At 36.6% G+C, this 25,000-nt stretch overlaps 3 protein-coding genes across 3 annotated transcripts in view; 1 reads left to right on the forward strand and 2 right to left on the reverse strand.

The window, feature by feature from the left end:
• LOC125039900 (structural maintenance of chromosomes protein 2-like) overlaps window positions 1-13,011 on the forward strand; it is an 18,703-nt gene extending 5,692 nt beyond the window's left edge. The window contains exons 4-24 of the mRNA XM_047634262.1: window positions 182-343; window positions 763-873; window positions 1,051-1,188; window positions 1,881-2,021; window positions 2,208-2,357; window positions 3,070-3,259; window positions 4,611-4,786; window positions 4,962-5,080; window positions 6,006-6,144; window positions 6,339-6,485; window positions 6,965-7,169; window positions 7,463-7,584; window positions 7,829-7,967; window positions 8,561-8,754; window positions 9,027-9,170; window positions 9,330-9,524; window positions 10,428-10,628; window positions 11,022-11,138; window positions 11,518-11,616; window positions 11,783-11,992; window positions 12,184-13,011. Coding sequence (XP_047490218.1) covers window positions 182-343; window positions 763-873; window positions 1,051-1,188; window positions 1,881-2,021; window positions 2,208-2,357; window positions 3,070-3,259; window positions 4,611-4,786; window positions 4,962-5,080; window positions 6,006-6,144; window positions 6,339-6,485; window positions 6,965-7,169; window positions 7,463-7,584; window positions 7,829-7,967; window positions 8,561-8,754; window positions 9,027-9,170; window positions 9,330-9,524; window positions 10,428-10,628; window positions 11,022-11,138; window positions 11,518-11,616; window positions 11,783-11,992; window positions 12,184-12,318 — 3,234 coding nt within the window. The 3' untranslated portion in view covers window positions 12,319-13,011. The remainder of the gene's footprint in view (window positions 1-181; window positions 344-762; window positions 874-1,050; window positions 1,189-1,880; window positions 2,022-2,207; window positions 2,358-3,069; window positions 3,260-4,610; window positions 4,787-4,961; window positions 5,081-6,005; window positions 6,145-6,338; window positions 6,486-6,964; window positions 7,170-7,462; window positions 7,585-7,828; window positions 7,968-8,560; window positions 8,755-9,026; window positions 9,171-9,329; window positions 9,525-10,427; window positions 10,629-11,021; window positions 11,139-11,517; window positions 11,617-11,782; window positions 11,993-12,183) is intronic.
• A 2,119-nt stretch (window positions 13,012-15,130) lies between these two features.
• LOC125040000 (glycine receptor subunit alpha-2-like) lies at window positions 15,131-20,735 on the reverse strand. The gene is made up of 5 exons (XM_047634407.1): window positions 20,732-20,735; window positions 20,188-20,316; window positions 19,517-19,715; window positions 18,521-18,689; window positions 15,131-15,814 (listed from the first exon to the last, which is right to left on the reverse strand). The coding sequence occupies exons 1-5, from the start codon at window positions 20,733-20,735 to the stop codon at window positions 15,647-15,649; spliced, it is 669 nt and encodes a 222-aa protein (XP_047490363.1). The 3' UTR covers window positions 15,131-15,646.
• LOC125040001 (gamma-aminobutyric acid receptor subunit rho-3-like) overlaps window positions 20,691-25,000 on the reverse strand; it is a 10,537-nt gene continuing 6,227 nt past the window's right edge. Inside the window, exons 7-8 of the mRNA XM_047634409.1 lie at window positions 22,828-22,918; window positions 20,691-20,911 (exon numbers count right to left, since the gene is read on the reverse strand). Of these exons, the coding sequence (XP_047490365.1) occupies window positions 20,821-20,911; window positions 22,828-22,918 (182 nt within the window). The 3' untranslated portion in view covers window positions 20,691-20,820. The remainder of the gene's footprint in view (window positions 20,912-22,827; window positions 22,919-25,000) is intronic.

A 25,000-nucleotide genomic window follows, 5' to 3' on the forward strand; every position in this document is an offset into this window, starting at 1 on the left:
TATATCCTGCTGTTGTTAATACTATTCTACTGTCATTTTTGCTGTGTGTTCATTCACTATCAGTGTTACACAGAAATGTTAGATTTGTAAGAAAGGAATTCAAAGAACACTGTGTAGCATATGTCTTTTCTGTTATGATTATTTTCTACTTTTATCCGTTTTTCCTTTCACTCATAAACAGGTTGTGATTGGTGGCCGGAACAAGTACATGATCAATGGCACAACAGTACAGAACAGCCGAGTGCAGGATTTCTTCCGTTCAGTCCAGTTAAATGTAAATAACCCTCATTTCCTGATTATGCAAGGTCGCATCACGAAGGTCCTCAACATGAAGCCTCCAGAGGTATGTTAGTCTTTTTTCCCCCACCCCTTCCTTTTTTCTCCCCTCTCTCTTTTCTATTTTCTTTCTTTCTTTCATTTATCTTGTATTTTTCTGTTGGAAAACTTTTTCTGTTCTCTTAATTGCTTTGTTTCTTCTTTTTTACCGTATTCTGTTAGGTATTACTGTTCTCATTATCAGGATTTTTTACCAGCCACATTCATTATCACTATCATCATCATTATCTTCGCATTATCAATGAAGATAATTGTATTTTGAGTTGACTAATAATACAACCTCTGTAAGACACATTACTCACTGATCTTTACTTGCTTGTGAAAGCATTCTATCATCCTAAAGTTATGTTCAATCATCTTGATTCTTTCTAATATAGTATTACAAACCACTAAAGTTCATTGCATTCATCATATTCCTTTTTTCAGATCCTTGCCATGATTGAGGAGGCTGCAGGCACAAGGATGTACGAGTCCAAGAAACAGCAAGCGCAGAAGACGATAGAGAAGAAAGATGCGAAGTTAAAGGAGATTAATGATGTATGTGATACATTGTATTGCTATATTGTGAGAGCATGTTTTTGTGAAAATCAAGATACTTTTTTGTTTCTCTCTTTTTTTTTCTTTTTTTTTCTTTTTTTTTTTCTTTTCTTTTCTTTTCTTTTTTCTTTCCTTTTGTTATGTTTTGTGAAGGTTTACATTTTTGTGTTTTGACAGATTTTGGAGGAGGAAATCACACCCACCTTGAGCAAGCTAAAGGAAGAGCGTACAATGTACCTGGAGTTCCAGAAGGTCCAGCGAGAGTTGGAGCATCTCTCAAAACTCTACATTGCTTTCAAGTTTGTCACTGCTCTGGTAAGTTATCCCACTTAGCTGTTGTTTTATTATTTTCCTTTTCTTTTGATTATTCCTTCTAGCTCTGTTTCAGTGATTCCCAGCATTTCTGCGTCCTCTGTTGGGTTTAGTTATGGTTCAGTTTTTATTTTCTTTATTTTGATTATTATTCTATTTTTCTTCTTCTTCCTCTTCTTCTTCTTCTTCCTCCTCCTCTTTCCATTCAGTCATTTTCTGTATGAGACTATTATTGTAGTAGGTATTTTGAAATCAGATTATCAACCTATATTATTTTTCATTTTATCTATTATATATTTGAGTGTTATCAACTTCACCTTTTGTTTCATTCTTTCCTACTATTGTGATTTCATTATATGCTATCATTTTATTAATTCTGCTTGTTGTATTTTTTAGAATCATAGTTAAAATGAAATTCTTTATGACCTATTAATACCTCTCATCTTAGTATTTTCAATCATTTCATTGTTGGGCTCATTTTGGAAGTATCTCATTCTTTAGTCAGATCTTTAATAAGGTCTTTTATCCATCTTTCATATCACATCATGAGTCCATTTTCTAGATTTTCCCATTTTGAAAACAAACTTATTCCTTTTTCTTGAAACCCATTTTAGTAATCCATTTTCTTCCATTTTCTTCCTCTTCAGTTGCCAATGTACATTTATAATGCCTTTTTTTCCACACATGTTTTGTAGGAAACAAGTGAGAAAGCGCGTGAAGAGCACGAGGGAGTGAAGCAACAGATGCAGGACATCCAGCAACGCATCAGTGACGGTGCGCGGGAGGTGAAGGAACTTGACAACCAGATCATCCAACTGCAGCAGCTTCGGGATAATGTGAGTTCGGTTGATTACTCGCAGTGTCCAGATGCGGTAACTGCTCTTAAGCAATATCTAAAAAGTGAACTGATTCTTTTTTTGATGAAATGGCATAGGACATTACAAGAAATACCATTAATATCTATCCTTAGGCATTGTTTTAATAACTACACAAAATAAAGGCCTTTGTCTTTGTCCGTGAAGGAGACCGGAGGTCGGCTGCAGGAGCTGGAGAAGATCCTGAAGGAGAAAGAGAAGGCTGAGGTCAAGCTGTCAGCCGCACTGAAGAATCTCAAAGAGAACATCAAGGCAGAAGAGAAGAAGAAGAAGCAGTTGGAGAAGTCTTTGGCTGATGTAAGATCTTGTTTTTTGTCTCCCTTCTTTTCCTTTCTCTTCCCCTCTTTTTTTCCTTTTCCTTCTTCTTCTTCTTCCTTCTTCCTTATTGTTTCCTTTTGAGTATCAACCTGTTCTAGATGTCACCACTGTTGAGGGGCAAGTTTTAGCCTAGACTGCTGGTATCAATGAATAGTTGAGGGTTTGGAGTTTTGACTCTTTGGAAGGAGCGATGATCATTGATTAATACAAAATTGCAGCCTTTCAGAATTCTTAGATTCTCTCTCTCTCTCTCTCTCTCTCTCTCTCTCTCTCTCTCTCTCTCTCTCTCTCTCTCTCTCTCTCTCTCTCTCTCTCTCTCTCTCTCTCTCTCTCGTTCTCTCCCTCTCCCTCTCCCCCTCCCCCCCTCCCCCCTCTCCCTCTCTCTCTTTCTCTTTTTTTTTTTTTTTTTTTTTTTTTTTTTTTTTTTTTTTTTTTTTTTTTTTTTTTTTTTCTTGTCTCTTTTCTTTTCCATGCTTTTATGAATATGGATTTTGGGAACGCATTCATGGAAAACAATGGATGAAATCGCTCTACTAGCAATGCATGACCTCACAGACAACTGCTTAATTGTACTAAATTCATCATTCAGCATTCATTGGGATATGTTCTTTACATGATTGATGATTACTACAATATTGTTAATGAAGCTTAGAATTATTATCTCAACTTCCCTACTCCTCTCTATTCTTAGGACATCAAAGCTCTTGAGGGAAAGAAGAAAGAAAGCGAGAAGCTCCAAGGCACATTCGACACTATGCGAGCCCAGGACCAAGCTGATGAGGATGCCTTGGCTGCAGCAGAGAAGAGGCTCCAGGCCATCAGCTCTGGCATGTACTCGGCTGGAGATGGAGAAGATGCTACCTTACAGGAACAGCTGATCAGTAAGTGGTTTGTGTGTAGTATTAAAACGGATAGAAGAGGAATTGTAAAAAGCAACATCATAAAGCTAGACCCAAATTAGAATGTAAAACTGGAATTCCCCCTTTCCATCAACAAGATGTGTGTGAACTCAACCCAGTGTCATACATGCTTATTTCACTATGATTTTGGTTTATTTATTTATATTGATAGCTCCACAAGTGCTTAGTCACCGAAGTCCAATACTAGGCCTACCTCTTCTTGATTTTTTTTTTCTTTAATTGTTATTATTGGTGTTATTAATCACATTATGAGAATAATGTCAGTTTGAAAAATCATAACAGTAATGATGATGATATTATAAAAGAAAAAAAAAAGTGTAACCAGATCAGATCAGGAAGGATTACTAATCACCTCCTCAGTGACTAAGTGCTTGTACATCCATCTAAGCATATGCAGAATTCACAGGGAACAATGCATGTACCCAACCCAATGGGTTTGAATTGTTTGCCCTCTTCTTCCTGATGTTTCACAAGGAAGTTAGTAAATAGAGAAGCAAAAATTGAAAGTAACAAAATTAACCTGTTGGAACCAGATGCCCTACAGCCTGCAGATGGAAGAAAATCTGGGTATTATGCTTGAGTAGCAAGTCTCCCAGATGTGTGGCTTGTAGGCCTAGTGTGAAGGAATACTCATTCAGTATCAAAACAACTTTCCTTCCCTTAATATGTTATCTGTTTTTCTGCAGAATACTTCTCTGTTTTTGAACATTTTCCAGTATATATTTGTAATTTGGGATGATGCATTAAGATAATTTTTTGTTGTTGTTAGTCTTGAACAAACTCCATATTATTTATTTAGATAGTCTACAACTCTTTGCAATAACAAAAATGATAAGTAATATTTTGTTATTTGTGTAATTCTCTATATTTTTGGATTAAATTTTCTGTCACCATGTGTTGCTGGCCATGGTGGGCAGGAATAGGATTCTGAACATGGAAATAGTGTCCTCCAGGAGCCAGAGCTCTTCCAGCCATGGCTCACAGATGGTACATTCCGTCCTCATTTATCAGTGGAAATAATGCAAGAGCCCCTTCTTAAATGCCAACTGAGTCTAATCTTCCTCCAAGTACTTTAGCCAACAGCCAAATTTTTATACAACACTATATTTATAATACGTGGCCCTCAGTCAAATTTTCCATGACAGTGTGTTAAGCAAGCCTCAGCCAAATTTTTATAGTGTGACAGTCACATCACTTGAATGCATGGGTTACTGAAAGTTTGTTATGTTTCTATATTTCTGTCACCATTTGGTATTTTTTTATATACTGTCATTGCTGTTATATGAATAGACATTTTTTCTGTCCCCATTAGAAACCAAGGCCAGCATCACTGCAGCCAAAACCGAGACCAAGCAAGCCGAGATGAAGCTGAAACATAGCAGAGAGGAACTGAAGAAGAAGCAGCAGGAGATGAAGCGCACAGCTTCCGATTATGCAAAGGACAAGTCACTTCTGGAGAGAATGGAGAAGGAAGTCAAGAACCTGGAGGTCAGATGTGCTTTAAATATTACATTGAGTTTCTTTAATCATTTCACATGAATGAGCTCGAGACAAAATCATATGGAGCTTGTTTTTTTTTACTGTCTCTCATTTAGGTTGATAGTTTTGTGGTAGTTATTGCCTTTCGGAGATGATACTTACAACATAAATGTTGACGTTTCAGACTCAGCTTCAGAAGTTGGATTACGATGATGGCAAAGTCGAGGAACTAGAAGGGCAAAGGAGAGTACTGAACCACGAAGTAATGAACCTTCGTGAAAAAGTGGAAGGCTTGGAATCGAGGTAAGGACATGGTCTTGTTTTTTATTCTTATTTTTGTTTTGTTAAGGTTGTTATGTAGGTTGCTATGTATTGCAACACTGTTGGCTACTTTTTCGGAATTTTCAGGGTGGACTTGATTTTAATATGAAGATATTTCAGAGGTTTCACGAATATTTAAGTTTGACATCAGGAGTGCTTGTATACATGCATTCCCAATGTGGTTTTGTTTTATTTATTTTGCTAAAAAGAATTCCTGGTCATCCATGAGTCAAACAGTCCAAGCTGAGCCCCACCTCTTTGACTTTATTCATTGCAAATATTGTGTGTGTGTGTTTTCTTCTTCTTCTTCTTCTTGGTTTTGCTTTTGGTTATTATGCTACTAATGACATCCTCACATTTAGCCAATGAAAATACTCTGTGAGATTTCAGATATATAGCTAGATACATGATTATTTATATGATTTTCTTGATATTGTTATAATAATGAGAAGTAAAACAAAAATTTCTATCTTTTATTAATGATGATAAAGAGTTCCTTGCCATTAACAAACTTCAGAATATTCTTGGAAAAAAGTTAATTTGTTTGAGGGGGTCAATAGGCTAAATGGAAGTGGTGCGACCAAGTTATATGTTTCTTGTTATAATGATAATGATTTATAAGAAGAATGTTAATAACAGTGATAATAGTGAAAAGAAATCTATATATATTATCAGAAAATTCAAGAAATGAGATTAATATGTACTATCAGGTAGGCCTAGTAATTGACTACTCAATGACTAGGTACTTGTGTACCTGACCACTCCTATAAAGTTAGTAAAGACTTTAGTGTATATAAAGAAATATACTATGAAATATTATAGTGTAAGGCCAATAAAGCTTATAGCATTATTGTAAATTATCACATATATATTTGGATTAGTCATTAATATTTTTCCCCAATTTCAGATACCCACAACTGTGTTTCAACTTCCGTGACCCTGAAAAGAATTTTGACAGGACTTCTGTGAAGGGATTGGTGTGTAAACTTGTCAGACTGAGGGATTCAAATACTGCTACAGCCTTAGAGGTCACAGCTGGAGGAAAGGTGAGACTAGTGATTTCAACTCATTTATGATCATGCAATGTTTACAGCACTTGGTGATTATAACTTGTAAATGTTGTGTGAACATTAGTTTTGTGACTTCTGCCATTTATAGTCCATTGATTACTGTTTTATTAAATTTTTGGATTTCACTTCTTCATGTGTCATCATTATCATCATTTCTACACTTCTTACAGCTCTACAATGTAATTGTGGACTCAGAAGTGACAGGCAAAAAGCTACTGCAGAAGGGGCAGTTGCAGACTCGTGTGACAATTATTCCTCTGAACAAAATATCTGGAAGGTCTATTGATGCCAACACTGTGAGACAGGCGGAAAACCTTGTAAGTCATTTGTTGAATTACTGGATGGTTATGTTAGAAAGTTACTGATTAGGAATAACTGAAACAAGATTTTCTTTTATATGATTTTGAAGTTAAAAGACATCAATATAGAGTACAAAGATTGTATATATGAAGACAAATGATCCAGTTTGTAAGCAAGAATGATAGTTACCCAAGTAAACTTATTGACACATAATTAATTGCAGAATTTTAAAATAAACTTTTAAAATTAACATGATCTGGAGGGTTGTATGGTTAGGTTGTTGTCGTGAAAATAACCTGGAATTGACTGCTACTGAAGTTAAGATTGATTTGTTTCTCTTTGTGGTAAAATATTTACTTCAACTTCAGTATTAGAGAGTGGCAGTGAAGAATTCTGGGTATTACTTTTTCTCTACAAAAAAGCAAAACCAAATTTAGAATGAAGAATGAAAAAGTATTATAAAGTGATGGTAATACAACTTCCCAATTTCTCACAGGTGGGCAAAGAGAATGTGCAGACTGCTCTCTCACTGGTATGCTATGACAACGAATTGCACAAAGCCATGGAATGGGTGTTCGGCACGTCTTTCATCTGCCGAGATATGGATGTAGCCAAGAGAGTGACCTTTGATAGGAATATCATGAAGAAGTCTGTAACACTGGAAGGGGATGTGTTTGATCCAGCTGGTACTCTGACTGGAGGTGAGATTTCAGGGCCTTTTATAAGTCGTGTGGATAAGTCTGAGACTTTAACACAGAGGATGAAAAAATATTTATTTCGGTCATTTATGTTTTGGAAAGCTTACATTTCAGTAAGTAATAGGAGGATTTTGTTAACCACATGAGTAACATACACACCTCCCTCCCTATCCCAACCCCTGCCTACCTACCTACTTACCTACCTTTTGTTACTGATGACTATTAGAACAACTGGATAGAATGCAAAAACATAAATTTCCATTTATATATAAGTATACTTGCAATTCTTCTTTTAGGTGCAAGAAGGCAAGGTGGCAGTGTATTGGCCCAGCTTGATGCCATTAGAGAATACCAAGATGCTCTTAATGAGAAGGTCCAGCAGTTGCATCAGGTGGAACAACAGCTGCAACATCTTCAGGTACTGCTTTTATCACAAGAGGAAATTCACTCTCTTGTTTAACTTCTTTTGTAAAGAAACCGATCAGAGGTGAAGAGATGCATTGGCATGCATGAGATTCTGAAATACTGTCAGTAACTGGCATGCATGCTTTGATTATGAGAAAATTTGATCCGGATTTGAAAAATATATACCCACTTGTTTATTTTTAAGATGTTATTAAAACAATCAGAAACTCCAGAAAAGAATAATCCTCTTCCTACAGCGCAATGCAGACAAATATCAGTCTGTGAAGCAGCAGTATATGCTCCGCTCTCATGAACTTGAGTTGTGTCAGCAGAGAATCCAACAGAGTTCTCATTATCAGCAGCAGGAGGAGGTTAATGCACTTGAGGAAGTGATGAGTGAGTAGTTGACAGGCAGAAGGAGTGTTTTGTTCTATGTACTGTTTCTCTTCCTTTGTTTATCAGTTAGTTCTATTTTATATAGATTTCTTGTAAATGTCTATGTTTATGAATTAGTTTTATCATTCAGCCTAAAACTCAAGAACAGTTTAAAGAAATTACACCAGAAATTGTATATTTCATTGTCAGATACCATACATAGAGTGCAGAGTTGAAAAAAAATGCTGTTACTGCAGTGTCTATAAATGAAAACAAGATAAATTGCCAACAATCTTGCTGGATGGAATACGCCATACATTACCAGAATTACCATTCACACTTAATACATTGCATGCAGAAAAATAAAGAAAACTTTCCAGACAGCACCAGATATGTATTAGCAGAATAGGGAAAAGTTGCAGGAAAAAAGAGAAAGGCATGATCATGGATAATAGGACAAAGGGGTTAGGTTGGGAAGTCATCTTGTGTCAAGTTCATTACAGGCTTAGACATTGGGAACAAGCATGGTACCACAAAGATGCCATATAGGTATTACCATGTTCAAGTGGCTAATAAATCCAAATAATTTTTACATGGACATCTTTGCTTGGCAGAGGAGTGCATGGCAACCTTAGAAAGGTGCAGGCAGGTGGACATTGACAGTGAAGGGAAAGTGAAAGAGATTGAGGACAAGATCAAGAATGCAAAGGTCCTGAAAGAAAAGGAACTAAAATCAGCACATGTGGAGCTTGAGAAGTGTAAGAAAAAAGCAGAACAGACTAGGAGCAAGTGGAACCTCAAGAAGCAGGTGAGGAAAAGACTGTAGACTATTTCCCAAAAGGTTTTGTTTTGGATTTATGTCAGTTTTGAAGAGAGGGAAATATAAGGCTCTCTTACTAAGGTAAATTGTGAAAGCATTTGTGTGTAGATGAATATTTCATGTATGATTTATGGTATTTTGTTGATGCATAATTTATATGCAGTAGATTTATTTATTTATTTATTTTGCAAGATTGGTATTGCACACTAATTTCCACAAGAACACTGTGTTACAGTTTAAATGCCTTTTTAATGAAACAGGAAGAAGAGAGCTTGAAGTTGGAAGTCAGTGAGTTGGAGGTGGGCATTGACAACACCAAGAGCCAGATCGCTACATCTGTTGATGTGCTGGAACAATATAAAGTCCAGAGCGATTCTCTGGAAGAGGAGGTCACTGAGGGCAAGGTAAGTTGTGTTCGTGTCTGGGGGGGAAGGATGTATTGTGTCCATGTATGTCTACATGATTATATAAAAAGTATTAACCAGAGGCAGAATTCAACCTCCGGGACATGTTAGTTTATAACATGATCCTTTAATACCCATCTTTCTTTCCTCTCTTAACAGAATGAAGTGAGCAGAGCCCAGGTAGCAGTGAAGGAGCAGAAGGAGACGCTGAGTGCGCAGAACAAGGAGATCAATAGCATGGCAGCACGCAAGGAGCAGATAATCAAGTCCAGCGATGAGGCACAGCTGGAGGTCAAGCAGCTGGAACACAAGTTATCAAAGCTCAAGTCTGAAGCCAAGGATTCTGAGAATAAGGTGCATGATTAGTCTTGTTTCTTGCAGTGAGATCACATAATAGCAATAATAAAAGTCGGCGTATTTTAAAATGATGAAATAATGTTGATAAGAAGAATAAGTAGTGATATTCGTAGTTTTTATTGTTGGTGGCTTGTCAGTGTTTTTTTTTTTTTTTTGCAGAAATTTGATGCATGTTGTAAATTGACACTGACAATGCCATTACCTTTATTGGGTATAAAATGCTAATGTATAGGCCTCCTTGAAACATCATTTCATTTTGTTTGTGTCCGAGTTAAAATAGTGATAGACTGGCTGCCTGACTAGAGTGCAATACTACTTATTATATTTCACATTAAATTTTTGTGCCATTTTGGTAATATAAAAGATACATGTTCACTTCTTGGGATGAAAGTTTCTACAGTTTTGCAAAGCAAAAAGTGATGTTTAATTATGCAGGACAAATTGCAGAGTAGTCACAGCCTTCTTTCCATTTTTATTAAATTTTTTCATGATTCTTTGCTTCTAATAAAAAGAAAACCAACTTTTTAAGTACTTTCATGGTTTTGTAGGGATTTTTTACCTAAAGTAATGATTTCTGTTTTTTATCCTGTCAAAACACATTTGATGATCTTTTTTTTTTTTTAATGCTTATGTTTTGTTACAACCGTAAGTGATCAGCAAATATTGTTTCAATGCATTTAATGTTTGGGGATGCTACAAAAAGGCCTTATAAGTATACAGTTATTGAATTCTTTTTGTTGCTTATGTGGATTCAGACATTAGAAATGTGCAATTTGTGCTGCCCTTATGCCTTTATTGGTATTTTTATGTAATCACACCTAATGCTAATTTCTCAAGTCCCAAGCCAATACAATGCCTTATTTCCCCTTCACATGAAATAACAAAGCTGATCTTCTCCAGGTTGCACACATGTTGTCTGATCACGAATGGATTGTTGAGGACCGCAAGTTCTTTGGCCAGCCTAACACAGGATACGACTTCACGGCAAATGACCCGGTCGAGGCTGGGAGGAAGATTGCCAAGCTGGAGGAGACAAAGGCCAAGCTCTCCAAGAATGTCAATATGAGAGCCATGAACATGTTGGGCAAAGCTGAGGAACAGGTTTGTGTTTATAGTGGGGATGTGCTGTAGGTGTAATTAGGTTACTTGGCAAAATGTTTAATACAGTTTCATGCAGATGTATCATGAATGTTTTCTTCATTTGGTGATTATTCCTTTTCATTTTGTTTTTCATGTACTTTATTTACCTTTCTCCTTTTTCTTTGAGATAGTATGCATCACTTTTATCTGATTTTGTAGCTCTTACCCTTGTGTGTCTTTTCTTCTTTGTCTTCTGCTTCTTCTTCTTCTTCTTCTTCTTCTTCTTCTTCTTTCATTTTCTATAGTTCTCCAACACAAGAGTAAACAGAAGATAATATCCATGGAGGGTAGTTTTTCATTTTTCTATCCTATTTATCAGTAGAAAATACTTAATTTTGTTCTTTTTTGCTACAGTACAACGATTTGATGAGGAAGAAGAGGATTGTGGAAAATGACAAGGCCAAGATTGAGAAGGTTATTAAAGAATTAGATGAAAAGAAGAAAGAGGCTTTGAGACAGGCTTGGGAACAGGTGAGGAATTACTGTAAATTATATGATCATTTATTTTTAAATCTATAAAATGTTTAATGTTAATTATGAGAAAGAGAGAGAAAAGATTCATATGCACTCACAAAACCAGTATGATCTTATGAACTGAACAAAAAAGTTAAGTTGGATCCTATTAAGCTGGAGTGATGATAAACTGGTTTTATGTATTTTTTATGAGTGACTATTTTAGAATCCCTTATTCCCCCTTTATACGTGTTTTATATCTTGTGCTCTATTAACCAGGGGTAATGACAGGCTCTGGTTTTATATTTATATATCTTTTTTTTATTCACCACTTTTTAAAAATGTGTGATTTACAACTCACAGTGAAAAGAAAAATCCCAAACCTTGCACTTTTCAGGTGAATCGCGACTTTGGCTCGATATTCTCTATGCTGCTCCCTGGTACACAAGCAAAACTCCAGCCGCCAGAGGGCATGGATGTCTTGGATGGCCTAGAGGTAAGAACATAATGCTTCAAAAGTTATTGAGGTTTTCTGTTTTGTTTTGCGGCTTTTACTCTGTTCTTCCTCTCATTCTCTCTCTCTCTCTTTCTGTTCTATTTTTTTTTTCCATTTTTTCTTCTTTTCTGTTCTGTTTTCTGTACATAACAGCTCTATCTTGCAGGTAAAAGTGGCCTTTGGAGGCGTGTGGAAGGAGAGCCTGGCAGAGCTCAGTGGAGGCCAGCGATCTCTGGTTGCGCTCTCACTCATCCTGGCTCTGCTGCTCTTCAAGCCAGCCCCCATCTATATTTTGGATGAGGTCGATGCTGCTCTTGATCTCTCTCACACCCAGAACATTGGTAACATGCTGCGCACTCACTTCAAACACTCACAGGTTAGTTTGGTTATGCTTGATGAAATGCTGATAAGGAATGAGGTTATTTTATATATAGTGATGTGGTTTCCTTTAGTTGCTTTTTAACTTGGTTTAACTTTCCATCTTTGATCATCAAGTGCATCATAATTTGATACTTGATTATCATGTAATATTTTTATTGATCAGGATTTTTTATTTGTTTCTTTCAGTTCATTGTGGTATCGTTGAAGGATGGTATGTTCAACAATGCAAATGTTCTCTTCAAGACCAAGTTTGTTGATGGCATGTCTACTGTCTCAAGACATACACAGCATGTTCCAAGTGGCTCCAGTAAAAGAAAATGAGTGTTTTGAGAAAATTGTCGCATTTTTATCATAGTCCGTTTGTTTCCTTCTCTGCTCTTTTTATTCAGAAACAGAAAAGTAACTCTTCAATTTTGATTGAGAATTTATTCATATATTGGGATTTCTGTCTATACTTAGATATAAGTATTTAATACTTAACAATCACATTTCCATAATGTACAAACATATTGATAGGCATTATAGTGTTTTTTAACATATGAATCATTATTTTGCAGTCTTAAAAATGTATAATATGCAGTTTCTGGAGCTCTGTTTCTTTTCTTTAATTTTTGCCTGAAGAAATTGTATATTCTTAGAATATATGACTTAATATTTAATGGTCCATAGGTACTAGGTTCATAGTGCAAAGGCTGTAAGTTAATTGCATGAGAGACTGAATGACCGTATCTTGTAAATTGTCAATGCCTTTGTGGTACAAACATGTCAAGATGTGTGGCTTAGAATTGATAAGATTCTTCCAATAGGTTGCTTGTCTTTCCTCTGATAGGATAACTGTAATATGCTTCATATTTGAAGACACTAGGATTTATTGTAATCAGGAATATCTTTCCAGTAAGGAACAATGTTACTTTGACCAATGTTACTTGCAAAGAATTCTGTCTATTAGAAAGTGAAAAGATTTCAGATGATAATTTTTGTACAAAAAATTATTAAAATTTATATATATCTTTAGATATATGTCTCAATATCCCAGAAATATCCAGTATCAAATTTGATGAATATTTGACCAGGGCTAAATATGAAAAGTAAAGCATTAGGGGAAGGACATCCCAGTATGATCCTGCAAAAACTCAAGTCATGCCGTGGATCAACATCCTAAGAGAAAATACTGCTCTTCTCTATCTATCTTATCTGTTGTATACTGTATTGTGCAAGCTGGTATGATCCACAAGCTTCCTCCCTCCCCCCCCTAATCCCATGCCCATTGTTATTGTGGGAGGGGCATAGGAGATGAGAGCTGAGACCCACTGTTGGGGATCTGTCCTACCTTGGCTTAGCTAATTTTACATGATCCTTTATCCTCCCGTTTTTCCATTTCCTTCTCGTTTCCAACTCCTTCTATCCACTTCCTAAGGCGTAAGAGCTGTGCTGAAAGGCTGGTTTTATATCAGTCTTGAACAGCCTCGGGGAGCCATGGACACAGTATTCCCTTGGTTAGTCATGCAGCATTTACCTCTGATGGGAAACTGGAGGGGTTGATGGTTTCAGTTCCCTGCATATTTCAGGCTCGCCATGAAGATTTTACCCCCCTAATCCCTTGCTCGTTGGTGTCGTTAAAGGGCTTAGGACACTGAGACTGGGGCCCAATATAGGAGATCACCCCTACCTTGGACCTCAGTCCTTGCCTCAACTAATTGTGCCTCCAGAAACCTTGGGCTTGGTATTCCCTTGGTTAATCGCCCAGCCCTTACCCATATCTAGAAGGCCCGGGCGAAGCTAGAACTTCGCAAACCAAACCCCCCCTAAGGGGTAGACCGTTTCCTCTCCCCGTTTATTTCGCTGTCACCATGGCCAATAATGAAGATTTTTTTTCTTATTAGGGGCATTAAGGCTTGCCCCTTCATCCATTAACCTATCTAAATTTGATTTCATTGACCCCTGCCTCTCCTTTGACCATGACTCCGACCATAAATATTAATACCCCTATTTCAATGTTTGCTGTCAATCATCCTCTCTCCCAATCAAATTGTTTGGCCATTCGAAATTTAAGTACTTTACCACTTATACAGTGCCTGCCCCTCTTCCTCCTCACTTTACCTGCCGCTCCAGACAGTCTAAACTTTCCACCCCATCTACCACATTCTCCTACACCTACCTCTTCCTCTGCTCCTCGAATGTCTGTCTCTTCTTATAGGAAAACCTTCGTTTCTCAGTCCTCCCCACCCAGCTCCCCTTCAGAAACTTGAGGACATCCAAAACTTACTAAACATGACCAAAGAGAATGTTCCTCTCCCTTACCTACCATCCAATCCCTCTACTTCCATTCCCTCTACATTCAAAGTGACTACCGACATCCATTCTCACCCTTCTCAAGTTCCACCTACCAAGTTCCACTCTCACCCAACACACCCAGTCCTCTCCTCCTCCATCTGCAACTCCCTGTTCTTTCCCCATTATTCTTTCCACTCCCTCCTTAATGCTCACATGACTCCCTCTTGCCCCAACAGTGGCCTTTCCCTCATAACATACTTCCTGATACTTCACCTCCTTCCCTTGGTCCCTGGTCTCATTCCCTGGGATCTTCTACTACTCTGACACCCATTTCTATCCTTATTACCTGTTGATTACTCCAAAGTGGCTCCTCTCCCAGTCCCACACATTCTGTCATTCTATCCCCACTTTACTGCAGCCTGTACCTCTGCTTTTTCTCACTTGTCCTCTCTTCCCCATTCCCCCAATCTGTTGGACATCCTCATGGAATCCCCCGCTTTTTTCTTTGACAACTTGTTCTTATTTAGACATATAGATATCTTCTATATGATTCAGTCACCCTTCCCCCTTTTACTAATCCTAGCCTTACTCCATTTACTCTCCCTATTTACCCTTTTCACTACCTTACTATCTTATAGTGTTGTACAACTCATGACATCTTATTATTAATACTTTACAATACTTTACCATAGTACTATATGACCCTTTTCTCTCTCTCTCTCTCTCTCTCTCTCTCTCTCTCTCTCTCTCTCTCTCTCTCTCTCTCTCTCTCTCTCTCTCTCTCTCTCTCTCTCTCTCATTAAGCTTAAAGAATCTACTTTATTTAATTTCATGCTGTATAGGTATGTACAGTGAAAAATACATTTAAAATAGTTTATTTTAATATCACACATTAATAACATAATGCATTCAAAATTGTGTCCCTCGAAACCACATTTATCTTAATATATATAAGTTGTGGGTTGGTCCCATATAAAAAAAAATCCATTTTGGCAGTAGACGTCTATTTTTTCACTATCACAAAAAATAGAGCAGATACACTAAACCTTTCATTAACATATTTTATGTTGCAATTGATTCACTGTGAATCATTAATAAGTTTCATACACTATCATACTGCAGAGTTAGTAGCCATTGTTGTAAACTCACATAAAGCTGCTTGGAAATAGAGTTGTTACTTGTCCAGTTGGGAAATATGCTGTAGTTTTTTCAGATGATATTTTCTATAAAGTTTTAGCTTTTAGTATTAGTTTTAAGTACTGTATTTCTTTTCAGATTCAGGAGAAAATTTAGAAAGTAATCAGGACCTCAGATAATAAATATAGCACTAAAATGTATCAAAATGGTAAAATTCCTTGCACAGTACTCTTGAAATTCACTCATGGCCTTTGACGCTGTAGGACAACCAGTAAGACCAGTAGATAATGTTGAAAATAATGAATATAACGATGAGGACACGAGGAGACTGAGTTTCCAATCTGACTTTCCACTTGGTGTAAAGTTCGGGGCGTGGAGACTTTGCTTGGGAACTGTTGCCTCTTGCCTGTTGGGAATAGTCAGTCAGTATAGCTGAAGTAGGATATGTGCACAGTGTGTGTGTTTAATTTTAAGTGGTTTGTTGGTTTCATGTATAGCAATCAGACAGCATTTACACTTACAAAATTACTAATACTAATTACTATCACTAATCACTAATGTCGTTGCTATTGCTATTACTTTCGTTATTATAAAAGTCCTGCAGGCAAGGTCCTTCTAGGGCCGCCATATATTTCTTTTAGTTTGATGAAACGAGGCAATAAAGGTATTTCTTTACTTATTTGAATAGATATTTCTTATTGCCTGTAAAAATTAATTAAAAGGCTCTCCTACTCTAAGCTGACTGGCAAATATTTCTCTGTATAGTTTAACAGTTGCATTTTCTTAGCATCAAAAGCATCTAGTTCATTCAAAATTATATAAAATCACCACCTGCACACCCAGGCTATGTCACTCATAATTCCATTCCTAATATAAGTTCAAGGCTAGTATTGATAATATGCAGCAATTTATTATCACTATATATTCTTTAGTATTAATGATAACTAATTGTTACCACATTTTATACAATCAAACCTTTCATATCATTATTAAGGATTACCATATACATAGGACCAAATACATTTCTAACAGTAAATGCCTAAATAAAATAGAATAAAATTAACTACCAGCAGATCTTGAAAAAAATATTCTATTGGGGGGGGGGGGGGGAGCTTGGATATCAGCCTTAATAATAATATGTAATAATAAGAGGAGGAGGAGAATAATAATAATAATAATCAATTATTATTATTATTATTATTATTATTATTACTATTATTTTTATTATTATTACTATTATTATTATTATCATTATCATCATCCCTATCTTTTATTATTATTATCCTTTTTATTATTATTATTATTATTATAATTATTATCATTATCATCATTATCATCATTATCATCATCCCTACCGATTATTATTATTATTTATCATCATCATCATCATCATCATCATCATCATCATAATCATAATCATAATCATAATCATAATCATAATCATCATCATCATCATCATCATCATCATCATCATCATCATCATCATCATCATCATCATCATAATCATAATCATAATCATAATCATAATCATAATCATAATCATCATCATCATCATCATCATCATCATCATCATCATCATCATCATCATCATCATCATCATCATCATCATCATCATCATCATCATCATCATCATCATCATCATAATCATAATCATAATCATAATCATAATCATAATCATCATCATCATCATCATCATCATCATCATCATCATCATCATCATCATCATCATCATCATCATCATCATCATCATCATCATCATCATCATCATCATCATCATCATCATCATCATCATCATCATCATCATCATCATCATTATCATCAATTATTATTGTTATTATTATTATTATTATTATTATTATTATTATTATTATTATTATTACTATTATTACTATTATTATCATTATCATCATCATTACCTATTATTACTATTATCATTACTGTTAAGGAAATGATTGGGAAGGTGTTGCTTCGGTTCCTGGTTTTGTGAGATGTGTACATTGATGTGAATTCCTCATTATCATTATCTACACAATTTTCATCATTATTATTGTTATTGTTTTTGTCATTATAATAATAATAATAATTATTATTATTATTATTATTATGATTATATTATGTTATAATTGTTAAGTTATAACTATAATTGTCATCACCAGCATCATCATTATCATCATCATCGTCATCATCATGATTATCATCTTTATCATCATTATTATTAGTATTATTACTATCATCATTATTATCATCATTATTACTACTTCGCCTATCGATCCTACAAGTACTACTACTATTATTCATATGATTTTCATAATTATCATAATCATTACTATCATCATCATTATTATCATCATTATCACTATCATTACTATACTTATATACATTTTTTTTTTTTTTTTTTTTTTGGGTGGGGGTATTCCCGCAAAGCCCTCCTCTTCCAAAATCCGCCACTGAACCAGATCTCCCCCCCCCCTTCTCTCTCCTTTCTCCCCTCTCCTCAATCATCTCCTCTCTCCTATCTTCTATCTCCTCACTCCTCTCTCCCCTCACTCCCCTCTCCTCTCCCATCTCTCCACCCTCCTATCTCCCCCCTCCTCTCTCCTATCTTCTATCTCCCCCTCTCCTATCTCCCGCCTCCCTTCTTCCCTCTCCTCTCCCCTTACTCTCATTTCCTCACTTGTCTCTCCTATCTTTTATCTCCCCTCTCATATCTCCCCTCTCCCTTTTTCCCTCTCCCCCCTCCTCTCTCCTATCTTCTATCTCCCCTCTCCCTTCTTCCGTTTCCTCTCCCCTCACTCTCCTCTCCTAACTTGTCTCTCCTACCTTTTATCTCCCCTCTTCCCTCTCCTCTCCTCTCATCACTTGTCTCTCCTATCTTCTATCTCCCCTCTCCCATCTTTCCACCCTCCTTTTCTCCCCCCTCCTCTCTCCTATCTTCTATCTCCCTTCTTCCCTCTCCTCTCCCCTCACTCTCCTCTCCTTGCTTGTCTCGCATCCCGTTTGGGTTCCACTGACACCACCCTCCCATCTCTCCACCCTCCTATCTCCCCCCCTCCTCTCCCTTCTTCCCTCTCCCCTCTCCCTTCTTCTCCCTCCTTCTCCCTCCTCTCCTCACTTGTCTTGCATCACGTTTGGGCTCCACCGACACCAGCCTCAGTTGCTCCGCCCTGAAATGCAGATGCACGACGTACGTGTACTCGACCAGCACAGCAAACACGAGTACAATGCAGAACATCATCCACTGGTCGATGGCTTTGGCATAGGAGACCTTGGGACTCTCTTGCCTGTAGGGGGTGAAAGAGGGAGGGATTAGGTGGTTAGGTGTGGATAGGGGAGGGGATGGTGAGGGTTGGGGGGTGGGGGGATTGAGGGAAGGGTGTAAGGGGGGGGTAAGGAAATGGTTGGGAAGGGGGGGTGTATGGGTGAGTTATTGATAAAGTTTGTCAGAGGTGAGAAAGCTTTTTTTTCTGGGATTTTCTTGTCTTTCTAACTGTACTCTTTACTGTGTATCTTTATTATTCCCCTTCTCTCTCTCTCTCTCTCTCCCTCTCTCTCTCTCTCTCTCTCTCTCTCTCTCTCTCTCTCTCTCTCTCTCTCTCTCTCTCTCTCTCTCTCTCTCTCTCTCTCTCTCTCTCTCTCTCTCTCTCCCTCTCCCTCTCTCTCTCTCTCTCTCTCTCTCTCTCTCTCTCTCTCTCTCTCTCTCTCTCTATTTCTCTCTCTCTCTCTCTCTCTCTCTCTCTCTCTCTCTCTATCTATCTCTCTCTCTCTCTTTCTTTCTTTCTTTCTTTCTTTCTTTCTTTCTTTCTTTCTTTCTTTCTTTCTTTCTTTTTTTCATTATTTCTTTCTTTCTTTCTTTCTTTCTTTCTTTCTTTCTTTCTTTCTTTCTTTCTTTCTTTCTTTCTTTCTTTCTCTCTCTCTCTCTCTCTCTCTCTCTCTCTCTCTCTCTCTCTCTCTCTCTATCTATCTATCTCGCTCGCTCTCGCTCTCTCACACACACACACACACACACACACACACACACGCGCGCGTTCAACCCCCGACCCGCCCACTCCCATCCACCGCCCCGTACAGCCCCCCCCCCCCCACACACACACAACACCCCCCATCTCACCGCACTGTATTGAACATGGAGACGATAGTGAGCAGCGTGGTGATGGTGAGGACCGTCCGCCCCGGCAGGTGTTCAGGAGGAATCAGGAAGGTGAGCCAAGACACGAACACGAACAGACTCGAGGGGATGTACGTGTTCATGAGGTGGTACGTGGCCTTTCGAGATAAGATGATGTCGACTCTCACCGAGGAGAAGGAGGCTGGGGGGAGGCAGGGGGCGGAGGGGGAGACGCCGTTAGGTAATGGGTTCAGGTTTTGCAGTGGCGGTGTGATTGAGATCGTGAGGGCAACAGCGACAGCAGTGATAGGTTACGGTGTCATATTTGTTATTATTAGCATCGTTATTGTTATTATCATCTTTATTATCATTGTCATTGACACTACTACTACTACTATTACTTCTACTACTATTACTGCTACTGCTGCTACTACTACTACTACTACTACTACTACTACTACTACTATTTCTACTACTACTACTACTACTACTACTACTACTACTACTACTACTACTATTATTTCTACTACTACAACTACCAGCTATCATGATTGTTATCGCTATTACTATCACTATCACAATCATTACCATCATCATCGTCATCATAATCATCATCATCACCATTTGCATTACCTAACAAACGTATACCAGAGTTATTGATGCATGATACTTGCCATTGTCATGCACAATGCTTCCTTTAATGATTTCAAAAGCAGGAATGAAATGGTCGGTTCGGATGTCACTGCTTGTCTGTATGCCATTCTCATGCCAGCTGTAAGTCACCTCGAAGGCTCGGTACTGATCTGTAGAGAGGAAGTACTGGTGATGATTTGATTTCTTCGTTGTTGGTGTGTGTGTGTGTGTGTGAGAGAGAGAGAGAGAGAGAGAGAGAGAGAGAGAGAGAGAGAGAGAGAGAGAGAGAGAGAGAGAGAGAGAGAGAGAGAGAGAGAGAGAGACAGAGAGAGAGAGAGAGAGACAGACACAGACACAGAGAGAGAGACAGAGAGAGACAAAGAGAGAGACAGAGACAGACACAGAGAGAGAGACAGAGAGAGACAGAGAGAGACAGAGAGAGAGAGAGACAGAGAGAGACAGAGAGACAGAGAGACAGAGAGACAGAGACAGAGACAGAGACAGAGACAGAGACAGAGACAGAGACAGAGACAGAGAAAGAGAGAGAGACAGAGAGAGAAACAGAAAGCGTATGTGAACGTTTGCCCATGTGTATCTGCGTGCGTGTACGAATACGAGTTCATGTGTGTTTATGTGCATGTTTCCAAATACAAATTCACTTACTATCACACCGTTCACTTACAGCTCTCAAGTTTCATGTAGCACTTTTGCTGATCGAAAGGGTAGGCGCTAAAATCCATCGGACACGCTAGCTTCGTGATTACACTGAAAAAAAAAAAAAAACGAGAGGCAGAAACCAGGTTAATTCACAATAATTGGTCGTATATTACGATTCTCGCTGTTTAAGTCCAAACCTCAAATACCGATGCTTTGCGTGTGTCTGAATTATAGCTGACGAGTGGCAGAATTCTGTCATGTCACAAGGAAGCGAACTATCAAAACCTTTCCTGGTTGGATCAACCACTTCACTGACTTATTATCTAATGATTTATTCACCTGTCTGACATTCAAGTTGTGGGGCCAATGTAGAACATTTGTGACGTTTGTAAAGCGTTCACACACACACACACAACAACTAATATTCATACACCATATACCACATACACATCATTAATTATATTATCATTGGTGTATATTTCGATTATGCTGTTAGTCAAGTATATTTCTTGAGAGTATGATCATGCCTGTATACATCATCATTTATCAATAATCATATCAACATCATGATTATGTACTACATTATCACAATAGTCATCATCATCAATATATCATTACATTATAGTACATATTATACATACGCATTCCTATGATTTTCATTATCATTAATATTACCATATATATACATCATTAATTATGATTATCATGCTGTGTATTGTGTGTGTGGTGTTGTGTGTGTTTGTGCTTGTGAAAGTAGTGATATGTGTGTATGATGATTTTAGTATAATAAATTATGTATGTATACACATAATATGTACATATATAAATATAGTAGAATATTAATATAATATATATATAATAATAATAATAATATTATAATATATAAACATATATATATATATATATATATACATATACAACATATTTTATTTTTATGATATATGTAGTTCTTTGATGTAGTTGTGTGTGTGTGTGGTGAGTATGATGTATAAGTGTATATAATATAATGATATAATATATATATATAATATATATGTGTGAAGATGTGGTGGTGGAGATGAGAGATGGATGAGAGTGTGTGTGTGTGTGTGTGTGTGTAAATATATATATCTATCATTTATATATATATATATATATATATATATATATATATATATACTCACACATTTATATATGTGAGAGAGAGGGGGGGGGAGGGATAGAGACAAAGGGAGAAAGAGAGAGAGAGAGACAGAGACAGATAGAGAGAGAGAGAGAGAGAGTTCTCATTTCTACACGTATTTACCAGTTCCTATCTTAAATCATTAATAAATCAGTTACCACATATTTATAAGCACATAAAACAAAACAAAAAACATTTGTTCCTTCTTAAACCGGAAGACAAGCATGTGTCGGCATCACCACTACAACTGTTTTTAATTATTTCATCATCTTCATCATCATCATCATCGTTATCGTCGTCATCGTCATCGTCATCGTCATCGTCATCGTCATCATCATCATCATCATCATCATCATCTTCATCATCATCATCTTCATCATCTTCATCTTCATCTTCATCTTCATCATCATCATTATCAATCATCATCATCATCATCATCGTCGTCGTCGTCGTCATCGTCATCGTCATCATCATTATCATCATTACCATCATCTTCATTATCATTATCATTATCATTGGCATCATTTCCATCATTATCATCATCATAATCACCATCATCGTCATCATCATCATCATCAGCATTATTATTATTATTATTATTATTATTATTATTATTATTATCATTATTGTTGTCATATTAATAATAATAATAATTATTATTCTAACTATGATTATTATTATTATTATTATCATTATTATTATCATCTTTATCATCATCATCATTACCATTACCAATATCATTATCAATATTATCATCATCCATATCATCACTATTACCATTATCATTATCACATCACCATTACCATCACCATCACATTATCAAATGGCATTCCCTGCACCAACACCAACATGAAATACTTACGCCATAGAATATCGCATGAGGCCGGAAGTTGCTATGCGGAGCGAATGAGGGAGAATGAGGAGGGAAGGCATTCGAATTTCCTTCACGTGATCTGTGTTGGAGAGAAAGTGTTGGAGATGCCAGTGAGGTGAAGTGGAAGGATGGAGGGCTTTTTTTTATTTGTTTTTTGTTGGTAGGTTTAGTTGGAGGTGGTAGGCAGTTTAAAAGAGTTGAAAGTGGATGGGTAGAAAGTTTTTTTTTTTTTTTTTCGTAAAATACTTTTGGGAGGTAATAAAGAAATACATTTTTTTTTCTTTCACTTTGGATTTCTCCTTGTCTGAAAAATAAATAGATATGTAACGAATTAATGAGTTAATAATGATCACGGTACTAATACTAATAATGATAATGATAATAATGACAACAGCAAATAAAAAAAGTAAAATAAAACTGGTGCATTTACGAAGAAGAAAATGACACAGATAAGTGATAATTCAAAAATACAAATATCCTGTCACACAAGGCCATGAATAACCGACAAAGGACAATGCATGAAATATAAACTTAATGGACAGATGACACAAAAAAATAAATCCTATAAAGTCTATGATAAACGAGCAATTTCGAAAGCAAATCAAAATATCACAAAACTGAAAAGACACGATTTAGCGGAAGATTCTTTAAGCACAAATCCATTATTTTCTTATGTATCACTTTTTTTTTTTTTTTTGCGGGGGGGGGGGGGGGGTGATGGGTCGTCATTCGCCATGCTGTCATGTTTTGTAGCATGGCAACTGTCATCCATTATTTTTTTTTTTTTTACTTTCGAATGCAGTTTTGTAAAGAATCCAATACGAAAATATAAAACATATGAATCCCAGAAGAATTTTGTATTGAAAACGGATTGATCAGAGTAAATTAATGGAAAAAAAAAAAAAAACGGGTTAAAAAAAGTAGTATGATTGACAAAACTGAATAAATATATGAATAAAGGAAAGAAGAAATAGGAGAAGAAATTTTGAAAATAAAAATGAACTGACCTGCTAATGCGTGAGATTTCCAACTAGGAAATTACAATATTAGTAAAATGTCAGCTGCTAACCACATTATCGAATATTATAGACGTAAATAATAATAATAAAAAACAATATTTATTTAACCCGATAATCCAGAATGAGACATATGAAATGAGAGAAGATAATGATGATATAGAAAATTTACAACAATGGCTTTGCTCTTCATCCAAAAATAAAGTAAAATCCAATATGAAAATTGCATTACTATTTAGATACAACATAAAAATATTTGTGTATTAGTTACGGGGAAGACATATATGAATTATATATATCTACTTGCATTATATCATAGCGGCTTTGATAAGCTTGTGAGATATGTCGATACTTGAAAATAGAGTTAGTAAAAAACATGGATGGAATTTAGATGAAGTAAATAGTTAGTAAATTTCATTTCTCCCATCGTAAATTAACCCATTCGCCCCATGTGGCAAGAATACACGCCATGCGCACTGTAATACACGTTTATTTATTGTTTTTAGACATAGATGGCTCTACAAGTTCTTAATCACCAAATAGCCAGTTATCAGAACTACCTTTCTCACCTGTTTACCCTTTTCTTTCACTTTAAGAAAGGGTCTTTTGTATCATTTCATTGTCTAAACTATTTTAATGACAAATCAATAATCATAACATCAATAACAATAATAACAGTATCGATAGCAATAGTATTAATTTTCCCGCCAATTCAAGGAATGGGGAAATCAGGATCGGTAACTAGGGTCCACTGATAGACTCCTTGTGGAGCCATTACTGATAGACTCCTTGTCGGCTGAGCACATGTGGAGTCATTACTGATAGACTCCTTGTCGGCTGAGCACATGTGGAGCCATCATTGATCTTAAAAAAAGACTGGAACGAGCTTTGTTGTTTGTTGTGAAGCCCTATTGAAACCGCCGGCGCCATGGCAGTGAGACCCAAACGAGCAGTGGATTGACTTGGGGCGCAGTGGAAGATAGCTTTAGATTTCACAATTAAATCTCCCGCTTTGCATGGAATAAGGTGAATTTCAATCCAGAAAGCTGTTTTGAACTATTGTCTTTCCTTTTCTAACAGAAATGGTAAATTGGGGATTGTAGCAGTAAACAAAAAAAACTTACGAATGAAATGTTCGTGGATAT

This window comes from Penaeus chinensis, chromosome 28 (genome assembly GCF_019202785.1).
Source record: "Penaeus chinensis breed Huanghai No. 1 chromosome 28, ASM1920278v2, whole genome shotgun sequence".
NCBI classification, from domain to species: Eukaryota; Metazoa; Arthropoda; class Malacostraca; order Decapoda; family Penaeidae; genus Penaeus; species Penaeus chinensis.

What these genes read in the sequence shown, in the direction of transcription:
- LOC125040000 (XM_047634407.1), bottom strand. An exon ending in TCCATGTTCAATACAGTGCG is followed by an intron (nt 18,690 to 19,516) that starts GTGAGATGGGGG and finishes CACCCCCTACAG; the next exon opens with GCAAGAGAGTCCCAAGGTCT. An exon ending in CCAAACGTGATGCAAGACAA is followed by an intron (nt 15,815 to 18,520) that starts GTGAGGAGAGGA and finishes TATTCCCAACAG; the next exon opens with GCAAGAGGCAACAGTTCCCA.